Source organism: Nothoprocta perdicaria, unplaced genomic scaffold (assembly GCF_003342845.1).
Source record: "Nothoprocta perdicaria isolate Ctin4 unplaced genomic scaffold, notPer1 scaffold_14, whole genome shotgun sequence".
NCBI classification, from domain to species: domain Eukaryota; kingdom Metazoa; phylum Chordata; class Aves; order Tinamiformes; family Tinamidae; genus Nothoprocta; species Nothoprocta perdicaria.
The window spans coordinates 7,149,133-7,163,520 of record NW_020454538.1 but is presented as its reverse complement, the minus strand read 5'-3'; the positions used below and the strand labels follow the sequence as shown (position 1 = coordinate 7,163,520).

Genomic DNA, 14,388 nt, shown 5'->3' with positions numbered 1-14,388 from the left:
GGCAGCAGTGCCCTCATGGCCAAGAAGACCAAGTGTTGCCAGCAAGTCAAAGGAGAGGATCCTATCCGTCTCCCTGGCTCTGGTGAGGCCGCACCTGGAGTATTATGTGTAGTTCTGGGCTCCCCAGGACAAGAGGGATGTGGAACTTCTTGAGAGGGTCCAGTGTTCCTTATGAGGAAAGACTAAGCAAACCGGGTCTGTTTGTCCTAGGGAAGACTGAGAGGGGATCTGATCAATATGTCAAAATACCTGAAGAAAGAATATAGGAAGGATGGGGCCAAGCTCTTCTCAGTGGTGGCCAGTGACAGGACAAGGGACAGGACAAGGGACAGGACAAGGGACAGGACAAGGGACAGGACAAGGGACAGGACAAGGGACAGGACAAGGGACAGGACAAGGGTGTAAGTTGAAACACAGGAAGTTCTATCTCCATATGAGGAAAAACTTCCTCACTGTGAGGGGTGACAGAGCCCTGGAACAGGCTGCCCAGGGAGCTTGTGGAGTCTCCTTCTCTGGAGACCTTGTGAATCCACCTGGATGCTGCCCTGTGCTCTAGGTGTTCTGTCTGAGGAGGGGAGTTGGGCTAGATGATCCCTTCCAACCTCAATCACTCTGTGATTCTGTGTGGTTCTGTTAAAACTATCACTGTACAAATATCTGCTCAAATGCTATTCTTCAGTGCTCCTTGTAATTGTCTATAGTCCCAGTTTGGAGACCCAGTCAGCTGGTATAATAGAAAGGTCCGAGCTTTGCAAACTGAAGAAAGTGGGCTCGAGAGTTGCTGTGGCATTTTCAGTGTACGTTTCCCATTATGCTTTCCCTTTCTTCTCTTTCCCTAGAATTCACTTTTCTCGGATATGTTTCCTGTGTGGGTTGTGGCAACTCATTCACCTAAGTAGTTTCTCCGTCTATTCCTTGCTTCAACTGGACATGCTTGTGACAAGCAGTGACACGCGAGCATAATTGACACTCTACAAATAATTGCTACTGCTGTAGTGCCATGTGCTTATGAAGTGATATAAATTAGCTATGATAATAACATGAAATGATAATGAAGATCTTGGTGAATATTCATTAAATACAATGAATATAGCCAGTCACAACACATATCCAACACAGCTGAGTGGATTTTAGAGTCTGCATTCTGCTGGGAATATCAACAAATCCCAAGTGCCTTTTCTATATGCTATTATTCACTCAAGCAGAGTAGGATTCTCATGCGTAATTGTGATGTACCTATCATAAAGAAGGCTATATATAGAACAGGAGATAGTGGAGACTTTTCCTTAATCCTCTCAAATAAAAATAGGTATGGCAGATAAAATCCTAGGGGAGGAAAAAAGGCTGATGAAGATTGAAACCGACTGAGAACTGACTGAACTTTGTGAAAGCTGCCATGCTCTTTGTGATAGCAGAAAAATAAAATGAGTTTTGACAATATTGCATCCATATCTGCTAAAAATCCTACAGAAATAGGCCAAGATGTGAGCTTCTTTTACATTTATTTGCTAGTTTTGCTTTATCATAGGCCTAATAGAAAATACAAACTTTATCAAGACACTGTGCCATCAAGTTTGCAAGCATATGAGTGTCTGATCTAGAAGAATAGTGTTGTTTTTTCTTGAAAAATACATTATCTCAAAGTACACTTAGAGATGGATAGCTTAAAAATGAATCACAGTTAGTATACAGGCATTAAAAAAAGGTTTTCAGAGCAGCAACAACAGCTAGCAGCAACAATAGCTCTTCTGCTTATTGTTGTTTGTAGTACAACAGAAATTCTTCCTATTTGTCTGAAACTTCCCAGATTCCAAAACAACTTTTTTATGATGGGTTCAGCAAATGTCACTAATTACCTCAAAAAATACCATGGAGGGATTTTCTGCCATGGGCATCTTTATCACATCTCTTCAAAATAGTTAGTTGGCACTTTTACCAGGTTCCCTCTCAAAGTGGAAACCATGCTTCTTGGTCAGCAGCACTCACTAATGTAATTATTTCATAGAGTGGATTATCCAGTTTCATTCATGCGCTTTTTCTCCACATGATATAAAACTAAATTTTTGACAAACTGCCAATTTGGAAATACGTACTTCTACTAAGGCCTTGCAGAGATAGGGTAGATACATGGCAATTGAAGCAGGAGGGTGGATGTGTCAGAGCCCTTGTCCTCTTGCTCATAGAGTAATGTAGGAAATAATCTTAGCCACTGATGCTGAACAGGATCCCACCAACATGACTCCATCATGCAGAGACTTCTTTCTTGCCCTCTCCTGTGTTGTCTTTCATGGTGTGAGATCATCTGGCCCTTGTCTCCATGACTGTTAAATTTTAGAGAAGCGTCTTTATTCTCAAGTTAGAGAGCAGTTAGGGCATGGAGCTACTGGGCTCTTTTGACTCGGTTTGTCCACATGTTCCTTAAGAAATCTGTGTCATGCTTACCAAGATGGTAGCTAGAAAACTGAGGAAAGTAACTATTTCCCTCTCGCTGATGTTTTGGGTCCCATCTGGAGCCATATGTCTAGCTTGGAGACCTCCCATATGAGAGATCAACAAATGTTAGAGAGGAGTCTGATGGACTCCTCAAGGATTGGTTAGGGGTCTGGAGCATCTGGTGTCTGAGGGGCAGCTGATGGTTTCTTAAGCCAGGAGAAGGAAGAACAAATGGGGAACTATTTGCAGTCTTCCATTCACAAAGAGGTGACATAAAGCTGTCAATCATTACCCACTTCTCAAATCCTACTGATCTATCAAGTCCAAGATTGGAGGCAGAAATGAAGACACTATCTTTAGAGGGAGCAAGATATGAATGATTAGAGTCAGATAAAGGAATCAAAGAGAATAAGCTCCGGGCTGAAGCGTCTCAGGTGATCAAGGCTTGCAAAGGACTCCAGCTCAGAACCGCATTTTTCAATAACCTATTATGTGTGAAATGCAGTAGTGAAGATTTCATTAGGCAAGGAACATATTGCATAGTAAACAGTAAGCAGAGCTTATTTGTTCTCTAATTGGCTTTTTTTTGTCTTTATATTACTATTTTTTGCTGCCTGCTTGCTGTTTGATTGCCAAATTTGCCTGGGATGAACTGGGTCTAACTCATGGCCATGGAGAAGGTTGTTTTTCAGATCAGGGATGGTTTCTGGCCTCTTCTTATCCTTCTGGAGAAGTTAAAAACACTTCTTCCATGTGTAGTTGAACACTAAAATGGCTCTAATTGACAACCTGTAGCTAGTTTGTAGCTAATATGATTTGGTATTAGTTACATGAATATGTAACTAATTACAGTGGTAATGAGTTTGCAGCATGTTTCTTCCTACCTTTGCTGCAACAGAAATTCTCAGAGTATCTTAAAGCTTTATTTCAGGCTATTCTTTATTTAGTCAATTTTCTTAGCTATTCCCTTTGGTCTCATCAAGGCTAAATAGAATTTGGCTATTTCAAATAAGTAGAAACAACTTTATAGAGCAGTTCTGATCTCAAAAGTTTTCTTCTGTATTTGTACAGAAATAAAAATTAATTGTCCCTTCTACTTAACTGCCTTTGGAGAAATAACTTGTGTCTTTCTGAGTTTGGAAACAAATCTATTTCCTTTTCTTGTAAAAGATTTCTGTAAAATAGTTTTCAAGTGCAAATTGCAAATCTCAATAATCAGTGCTTTTCCATTTTCCAAAAGAAAAATAAATCCATAGAAGCGCAGATACAACAGACATTATGAAAGAACATTTCAGATGTGTGTGCTCAAATTTAAGAGGTTCATACATGAAAGAGTTTGACACTTGAAACTTCCCTTTGACTGATAGAAAACAGACTTTTTGAAATTTCTTTAACTAGTTTTGACATCTCATTTTCTAAGCAAAGTAATATAAATAGTTTGAGATTTGCAGTCTCTGTGGTTATAAAAGTTTTCATCTTTGCTGTTAAAGCATAGACAAATGTTTAATGCCTCTGCATAAGAATAAAGGTGTTATTGGTAATACTTTGTACACCATGCTTTTCTTCTCTACCTCTAAAACCCAAATTGCTCAAGTTGTGATATTTTTTCCAGTTGAATCTAGCCCTGATGATCCTGTTGCTGCCCAACAAATGAGCGAGGAGTTGAGGAGTGAGGAGTGTGTATAGAACACAGTACACAAACAGGGCTATTGAGAAAGCCAGAACAAGGCAAGCATATCAAGAAATAATGACATTAAAGCCATTGATTATTCTCTCTGCTTATACAGGGACATTATGGCTGAAGTCTTAACTGCAGGACAGTGTATTAATGGTACACAAAGAAGATGCAATTTGCCTTTAATTTCAGAAATTTATTTGTAATACCATTGAATATTAAAAGGCATTGTCTACCATGCTATGTTTTTATGTCATAGTTTTTAATGTCATAACTTTATTAACCAAAATTTTCTGTATGGTATAATCTACAGCACTTATGTATCAGCAATTCTGACATCTTTTAATGTATGTTCTTAGTAGTTTCCAACACAAAATTTCTTCAATTTAGAAGTTGAAGCTGTGTTTTTTTTTATAAATTTGGGGTATACCTTTTTACTGTATGTTCAAAGAAAGCCTACTTACTTTTCTGTGATATGTATTATGCCACAAACTGCATACAGACTAATTGTTCTGGTTTTTTGGTTGGTTGGTTTTTTTTTTTTTTTTTTTTTGCTCCACTCTTACCTTGCTTCAAGTAAATAATTGTAATAGGCTGTGTGCTATGCTTTTTCAGATCTTAGCACTTTGTAAAGGAAAGATGAAATGATGGGATTTTTAACCTGGCAATATGTAATAACCATTATACGTATGCTGGCCATGCAAATTACAGGGTAGTTAGGCATGGGATCCTTGTTAACCGACACTTTTATCTTAATAAATACTATTAATTTTAAGGTGAATAGATACAAAAGAAAGGTGGGATTCCTGTACATTATCCAATCCTATGACTGTGAACTTAGTCATCCTGACTCATTTTTTCCTATAGAGAATCTGCCAGCATTTTCCATTGGCTTACAAGAAGTGTTTTATGCGTGGCTATTTTGTGCAAGCCTTGAGAAAATGAAAGTCTGAGCCCATGTCTTGTCTTAGACCAGTCGTGTTCATTGTGTATCTTTATTGGCCAAATGCATGTGCAGCGTTGGTTCCTATTGTTGAGGAAGATAGCAAGGTGACTCCTTTGCATTTGGGGTTGTGTAGACTATCAATAATGTAAAGACAGAGTAGGTCAGGAGCAGTATTTCTGGTGCAAGTTGCTGTTTCATCAGTAGGAAAGTGGAGCAGAGTCAGTAGGTTTTCTTACAGAAAGCAGATCGCTGTTGTGAAAGTTTCCAGTCAGCAAAAATCTCAGAGGATTCATCTTTGTTTTATTTTCCAAAAAAAGATTTCCAGACCTTTAGGATCCACAACTTAACAGTGTACTTTGCAAAGAGATTAGTAAGCATTGGTACACTGGCCCTTCTGGCTTTGTTTTTGTGAAACAGAGATTCTCTAAGGTCTGGTGATCTTTGGAAATGGGCTCAGAAACCTGGGAGTCATGAACACCCTGGATTGGGATAAAGGTTCTGGAATTTGCATTAAATTTAAAATCTAAAATCTAATCTTTTGAACAATCTATTTAAAATTAGAAAGATGTAGTGCAGACATAGCCCCATTACTTCTTTGAAAGAGACCAGTTTGACCATCAATTTACACCATCAATTTCCTACCTGGGAGAAGCTGAACAAGATTATATGAATTATTATCTTGGGATGTGTCTGAGGTTGGAAGGATCCTCAGCTCCTAATTCAGGCCAGTTTTCAGCAGCTCTGCAGTAGGATTAAGCAGGGCTCACAGAAGGGGCTTGTGCACAGAGACATAAGAATAGTCCTCCCTAAGCCCTTAGGGTTCCTTGTCTCAACCTGAAGTTAGGAACCAATGTACTGCTTCAGTTCTCTGGTGACACTGAGTATCTGCAGAGTGCACTTTGGCCTCCATTGTGCTCTGTCTACTTTTCCAGTGCCCAGAAAAATCTATGATCAGTGGGGCTTGGCTTTGTTAAAAAAAAAAAAAAAAAAAAAAAAAAAAAAAAATTACCTCCTCCCTGTAAAGCTACCAGGGGGAAACTAAGAAAAGATCTTGCTTAAAATTTCTAATAAGGTGCCACCAAGACATAATCATTTATCATATTCACTACAGAACTACAGTTATTTGAATGTCTAAATTGTGCATTTTGTGCCTTAACTGAGGACCTCATATTGATAAAGTTTGGTTTGGGTCTAATGGCAAGGTCTTGATAACATGTTTTTACTCTTAAATTAGTCATACATAAAATATCCATCACAAGGTCCTTCTTTATAGGTAAAACATTTTAAAAAAAAGAAGGCTGAATAGTGGGTACCTCATGTGGTAGGACTGCAGCAAAAATTACCCTAGTTAACAAAAGATGGGATGTAAAGGGTGAAAATGATCTTAATTCTTCTGTATATGCTTATTTAAAGAGACAGAGAGACAAATAATAAATATAAATGACATAAATACAAAGATATAGATCTTATAAAAGCAAATAGGGAGATATAAATATGAAAACAAATATAACTCATTCATAAAGTGCTTTGTTTTGATTTGTTTCCATAGAGGAACAAATTCAATTGCAATCTATCTTCCAGCCTGAAAATAATCAAAAATCCAATTTGTTGTTGCTGGAGGCATTATTATTTTGTCTTAATTTGAAGAAAGCTGATTCTAATGCATTAAATCTTCTCTTTAAACAAGAGAAAGCAGAGACTAGTGCTGTAATTAGAATTGTTTTCCTATCACTGCTTCATGAGACTACTTATTTTTTTAAGAAAAAAAAACCTTGAATCCAAAGGAAGCAATTAACTACAAGCCATTCCATCATTCTATTCTCTCATTTCTGTGAGGATTAAACCTGTGGCTTTACAGTAATTTAGTAAATTTAGTAATATGGTATTCTATAGTAGACTCAAGGCTATAATTCATTCATTCAGGAAGGTATTTCTCAGCTACCTGGTTAACATAAAAATCCCAAGCAATTTCTGATTTTATTTCAGAATCAGTCAGTCCCTTTGCATGTTATTTACCTTTGAGCCAATAAGAAGCTTACAAAAGTAAAATTACAGTGCTTGCTCCAAAAGTAGATCTCCCCTTTGGCTGATTTGCCATCAGCCCCTGCTCACCTTCCAAACCTGCAGAAATATTTGCAAAGATGCATTTGTCATGGGGGCAATATTTCACTTTCTGTCCATTTCAGTTCTTAGACCAATACATCAAACCCGCTTATTTCATGAAATATTGAAAAGAGATGGTAAAATAGAATACTTTGGTTTTTTTGTGCAAAGAAATAATATTGGGTTTGTATATAGGAGAGAGGCAGAGAACCAAACTGTTTGTGACCATGATAAATGAATCCCATTGGAACTGGTGTAGTGAGTTCTCTGTCCTCTGCACAGCAGAGCTCCAAAGCGAGCAGCAGGACCTGGAGAGACTCCTGCTTGGTAGTTTAAAACTTGGTGGTTGCAGGAGCTACTCAGTGGAGCGACCACCAGAGACCATCTGCTGCTTGGCAAGTCCCAGCTCTCCTCCACGTCATAGGCAGTGGAACTGCAGTGGAATAATCTCATTTACCCTCAAGAAAATCTCTTGTCTGCAGCACCTTTTATCTCATCATGATCTGAACCTGGCAGTCTGAGGAATGCCATCCGTGCAGGTTTGAGCCAGCTGGATCAACAGCGCAGGGAATGTCGTTATCCATGGCTGTTTACCATTCACACAGTGTGTCAGGTGCAACAATTAAACATCAGTGAAAATGTCTCGCTCTGTGCATTGAAAATGTCCACCGACAATACCTGCGCTTTCTAGCTGGTCATCTACTGCTTGTGCTCCACCAAATTTGTATAAATACACAATTCTTACAACAAGATCAATACAGTAACCATAGATTTACATCAATAAATAACAAAAAAAAACTGTCTCCAAGTGAGAGGGGAGAACATTGGCAAGAGCATGTGAAGTCGTGCAGAAGCTGGGTCTTTGCTTGCCTTATCAAGCCAGCTTTAATGCCTACATAAATTTGGCCAGTGTGCCAGTTACAAATTACAGTTACAGATGCAGGAAAGCTGCTGAATGCAGACGTTGGCTATGCTTTATACCTCTTCATGTTCTCAAAGTGCTTCATTTGTTCTTTTAACTGTTTGGATTCCAGTTATGTTGTTCCAGGTGTAGAACTTCCACTGGAAGGCATTCAGCTGTGTTTGTAAGTATTGTACTTAGGTTAACAAGTTTTTCTGAGACGTACAATTTTGTAGCAGGAGTTAGCAAGTCTGGCAGCTCCCAGGACAAAACCCACCTCTTACCTTCCCAACCTGGATGCCCCAAAAGTCCCAGAAAGTCCTAGAGCTGTGAATAGGCAGAGGTTAGCTGTCCTGGGCAGAAATGCTATGTGTGTATCCTCATGTCACTCTTCAGTGTTCCCTGGGCATCTACCCTTGGGTGGATGATTAAATTGTTAGATAAATCTCTAGACCAACCCACAGTGCTTGCTCCTGCGTTGTTGCACGGTATGAACAGAAATAGTCTGCAACCCTTTGCACCCAACTCCATACATGCCTGAAGACTATTCAATTCTGGTAGTTTCTGGCCTAATGGAACGGGGCAGAGCTTTCCATCCCAGCAGAGCTGCTTCCATTTTTACTTTTTGAACTCTTTCAAATCATTTGCCTTTTGCAGATGCACCAAAAGGTCATTTGGAAAATAATGAAGTGCCACCATTCCCGCTGCTGGTGTGGTACGTCAGCAGAGCCTCCAGCCTGGAGTGAAAATCTATTTCTAGCCTGGACAGGGCCAAGATTTCACGCTTATTTCTGGGTGGTTTGGATGGCTCCTATATCCAGACTAAACATTTTTGGATACGTTTTGAAAAATACTCATCTCTTTTCCAGGAACAGGAGTAGTTGTTAAATTTAAAACCAGGTTCACTAGACTCCCTCTTTACCCTGCCTTCACCCTTTCTCTCATGATAGCTGAATCATTAAAGAAAATGACTCAGGACATTTTTCTTCTTGAGACTGGAGTTGCGTCAAAACTATTTTTGCTGACATGTAATTGCGTGATTCTACTGAGAGACCTCTTTAGTCCCAGACTAGATACAATATTTCATTTATACATTTAAGGATAGAGTTTACAGTCTGTAACTTTTAATTCCAGATATTTCTTTTAAATATAGAACAGAACCAGACAAAAGCTACCTTATTTGAGCAGTAACAGAAGGAAGACATAATATCTCTCATTACGTGTGTTCATGGCTACAGCTACTCCATTTAAAAATATGGCAGTGTCAAAAACGTAAAAAAAAAGCCTTAAACATTAACTACATATTTAAGATCCCTTTTGAGATTGCTCCAGGCTCAGCAATGCACAATGTTCAGTGTAATTTGAATATAATTGAAGCCTTCTCTTTTCTTGTGTTATGAAATTCTGAGTCTCTAGAGGTGAGTAGACACTGTGTGCCACCTACTTTACTATTTTGTTTCAGAGATTTGACTTATTAAGAAATAAGCTTAATGCAAATAAAATGGCTTTCCCCTCCTGGCATTTGGCAGACATACAGAAATGCTGCAGAAGAGCAGAGTACCTAGAGACACTTGCTTCTCAGAACTGTGTGCAGAAAGAATAGAGATCATTTAAATTCAAAACAAATCATCTGTGACAACCCCTAAGCACTGCCTCATTTCAGAAAGTGCAAGCCTGGGAATAGAAGTGAAACTGTGTAGCCACCAATTAAAATAATCTAGTATCGACTTTTCTGCTTTTTTTTTTTTTTTTTTTTTGGTATGAATTTTCTGAGAACCTTCTCTCTTTTGCTGCTTTAGCATATCTTACAACTAAAAGGACAATTATTTAAAACTGTAGCCAACATATAGTAGACACCTCATGGCATAAAAGGTGATGGAAGAGGCACATTTGTGCATCAGCTCTCAGCAGTTCATATCTATAACTGAAACAAGCTAATGTAACTTTAAGTCAAAATGAACATTTAAACTGGTTTTTAGACAAGAGTGATTTCATATTAGAAACATGGTATTCACCATTCCCCATGTGGGAATTTTATAATACTATATCTTAGCAAGTCAGCATTCAGAAATGAAAACCAGAGCGTTTCTGTCAGTTTACTTAGGTCAGAAGAAAATAGAGCAATGGCAGCATACCCAAGGTAAGTAGAAACACATGGAAATTCCTGCTTGCCCAAGCACTATATGTACTCTACATTGGCTGTTTATACCTCTGGATTTACAGGATTTAAATCAGTTCAGAATTTGACCCTCAGAGTATTCAGTGTTTAGTTCTGGGAAGGGATCCAGAAGACTTCAGTCAGTAACCATGAAGCCTCCATCACTTTACAAGATATAAATCATACATTGAAAAAAAGTAACATTAGGCAGTACAGTTTTATTTCTTATTGAGTTTGGAGCTATGCTGCAAGCTATAGAGAATACACAGTAAGAGAACATCATGTACATTTACTGAGTGCAGAATATACCCTCAGGACATAAGGTTCGCATCCTGCCACGATACTTTTCCGAAGTAGGGAGCTACACTTGTTTGTGTATGAAAACTAAAAGCATTTCTCTGGCTTTATTTCTGTTGCTGCTGTTGAGAAGGCCATTTTTGTCAACTGAATGAGTCATCTAGAAACCCCGTAGACCTGAATAGTATTCTAAACACTGTTTCATCAAAGCTTAAGTGTTAATTTATGGTAAAAGGAATCGAGGAATACCCCAGTAGTTCAAGCTTGCCTTGACTATGCAGAGTCCCACCACCATCAAGGTTTGGCCACAGGCAGGAACTGCGGGCTTCAAGTGCTGTATATGGCAGTAGAGAAATCAGTGTTATTTCTGAGCAAATTAGGACCTTAGCGTGAACAAATCTACTTCCAAGAGACACCCAGAGGGAATTGCGCTGGTCATTTCTTTGCCCCTGGCTCCTCAGCTGTGACTCTTCCTTTTAGGTACTCCTTTCAAGATGAAGAGGACATGTTCATGGTGGTAGATCTCCTGCTGGGAGGAGACCTGCGTTACCATCTGCAGCAGAGCGTCCACTTTAACGAAGGGACTGTTAAGCTGTACATCTGTGAGCTGGCGCTTTCCCTGGATTACTTGCAGAGATACCACATCATTCACAGGTAGGTGGGTTTTATTTGAGGCACGGATGGCTCGCTTTGGCAGAGCACAGGAATTTTATCTTCTGTCTTTTTACATAATTTTGTTTATCCAAAATATGTACACCCATTTGAAGAGTTTTCATTGCGGCACAGAGGTATCCAAGCGTAGAATTTGACTCTGAAAAAATGTTGTTGTTGTTGATGTTGTTGGTATTTTTTCAGTGGTTTTTTTTTCATCTGGCAGTTGTTCAGTAGACCCATTTCCATGTGCATCTATCTCACACTACCTTTTATTTTTCTTTGATCGAGTATTGTGGTGCATGGTTTTTAAACACTGCATGCAACATATAACAGCTTTCTGGACATTTTTAATTTATTTTTAATTCAACAGTGTCCCATTCTTCCTGAAAGCATAAATGTTATAATTCAGTACAACTTCATACTACAGCATCAAGAAAAGGTCACAAAACCAAAGGCTGAGAATGAAGAGTAATTTGTTGGCTTTCTAGACCTGTTTGAAGGTCAAAAGGAGGAGGGGAGGTGGGGAAATAAAAGAAATGGACAGAAATAAATTGCAGCAGCAATAGGTGGTGTATCCTTTGTGCACTTTTTTAGATTACAACAATTTTCTGCTTTTACTACTTTTAAAGAATTTAATCATGGTATTTGTGTCAAAAGTATCAAGCATAACAGTCTATTTTCCTTAAACAATTCTGTATTTAATTAAGGTATGGGAGTGAGCTCCCTTATAATGTTAGCACAACAGCTGTGGAATTATAAAATGATGAGCTCGATCATGTTCTATTTTACTATTTATAGGCTGAACTTCTCCTTTTAGGCTGTATTTCTTCTTGATTTGCAGTGGTCTGACAAGGAAAAGAACTAGTTTTGTGAGTCACCAAAGCTGGATGTGAATTTCCGAGGCCAAAATGAACTGATCTGAGCTGTAGATCTGCCAGTGACTAATGCAAATAAATTTCTTTGAGTATATTAATTGAGAACTCTCATCCTGTTCGCCCAGCAGAGTTGTCTCATGATATTGTAGTAAAGAGCCAGAAAAACTGTAATTTCACTTTCTGAAGAAGGAGGGATTGGTTAGAAATATATACACTCTGAGGTACAGAGTGTATAGGTGCAAGTGGTTGTCCTATATTATTGAAATTACACAAGACAAAACTCAAATAAACATTGCAGCAGTATCTTTGATTGCAATTAAAATCCACGCAAATTACTATTCCATGATCTTTTCATTTCTCAGGGAATATTTTAAAAAGACAACTTCAGAATTTCATCTGACCTTTGTTTTTATGCCCTAAGGAATTCTCCTGATGAAAAGCAAAGTGATAAGAGATTTTTTACTCATCCTCAGTGTCATGATGAGACATTTTATGCAAATAAGCTGTCAAAACATGCATTAGAGAATCCAGCTTCTAATTGCAACTTTTATTCTGTTACTTGTTACTGAGCTTAAATAGCATGACAAATTATGGCAAAAGTAGAAGACTCTATGCAAGTATGTGTGATTGCACGTTTTTCCCAACAGTGTCTGCATCGTTATGGTCTAACTGTAAGACTGAGCAAAACCCAGATATAAAGAGCTTTCCTCCTTTTCTGTATTACTTGATCCTGAATGCTAAGAGCTACATTCTCTTTTTTTGCACTAAGTATATTGTAAAGTAACACCATTGACTTCAACAACTTGATATGCACCAGAGTAAGTGTGAAACTGTAGGGTCCCAGGAGGAGCTAGAACCAGTTGAAGCTGCTAGCTCCAAATGGTGGGAAAATCTGGGTTTTGGTTTCTGCTTTCATTTCACAATGAAAGTTTTCACAAAACCAAAATTATGTCAAAATCCCAGCTTCTTAGCCCGCAAGTAGTGTCACTCCATGGTTAGTTAGGATTCTTGTTTGGGTGTGCAAGGTCTGGTTCAGGACTCCGCTGCACTTTAGAGGGTCAGATCACAAATGATCCAAATGCCAGTGAATGTAGCATGAGCTTTTAGTCAGGAAAGTCCTAGCGCATTTTTTGTCCCTTTTTGCCACATCTCAGCTGCAAACTGAAATGTAATTCTGCTGGGCAGATCTTCAGGTGCCATGAATCACTGTGGTGTAACAGGCATCAAAAGTGCAATGCTCATTAAACTGTCTAAGAAGCTAAGCCAGCCACACTGCACAGCAAAGAGACAGTACTTTACTGTTGCAAATGTGGTGTCCCTGCCAGAGACCCGGCAATGAGCTGGTTGGTATTTACACCTCTTAGCAGCAGACCTCAGCAATACCTTCCTGCCAAATCCTTACATCCTGTTCACTTTTGAATGTGGTCATTGGTAGCAAAGAAAAAAAAAAGAAAAAAAAAAAAAAAAGAGTGAATACTAAATTTTGCCCATGCTACTAAGAAATAATAGTTGAATGATTCATCTGATTTTCATATTGTGGTACTATGAAGAGCTGAATATATGGTATGCGAGGCAGGAACTTAGCTCCTCCTCAGTATTTACAGATGCGTATTACATCCATCGACACGATAGAAATATTGTTTCAGGATTAACCTGTAGCTCCAGGAATGTATTATGAAAGGAATGGGCAGTGGCAGGGCAAGGAACTGTCAGCACTTAGGAATGAATGTGGAAGTGTCCAGACCAGTGTTAAGCTGGCTGCTGTTGGAGTTGCCATACTATCCATCTGCATCTGAGCTGCAAAATGTTTGCTGATGTAGCTGGCTTTGCAGTTTTGAACATGGCAGCCATTTCAGCAAAAGAAGTAATGTTTCTTCTCTGACAACTTTAACCATATAGAATATAGGAAGGACTATATATACATATATACATATATACAAATACAGGTTTTTATGCACAATCCTACAAAATTGTTCCTATTACAGCATAGGAATGAATGCTGCTCTGGGTGTGTTTTACTTGTGTCATTACTGCAAATACTTCCCTTTAAAAGAGTGTTCTTCCAGAACATTTATAAATACTTAAAAAAAGAAGCTACCACAGTCAAGCTATGATCTGAAGATTAGGCAAATTTTTACTTAGCATACACAATAGCTAATTTAATATTGAGGAATCTCAAAATTGTATATTACATCACAAACCCCTTTTCCACTGCCGTCCTTCTATAATAATTTTACTCTTATTTTTTAAAAGGATAAATTATCCCTTAAAAGCTACCTGATCAGTATTTCCTATAGATCCTTGGACATGTGCAGAAAGGCTTCTGGTAATTGGTCTCATCCTCTC

The 14,388-nt window shown here is 38.4% G+C and overlaps 1 protein-coding gene across 1 annotated transcript in view; it reads left to right on the top strand.

The window, feature by feature from the left end:
* The window catches only part of STK32B (serine/threonine kinase 32B), a 147,225-nt gene that overhangs the window by 72,570 nt on the left and 60,267 nt on the right, over positions 1-14,388 (top strand). The window contains exon 4 of the mRNA XM_026034222.1: positions 10,994-11,167. Within this exon, the coding sequence (XP_025890007.1) occupies positions 10,994-11,167 (174 nt within the window). The remainder of the gene's footprint in view (positions 1-10,993; positions 11,168-14,388) is intronic.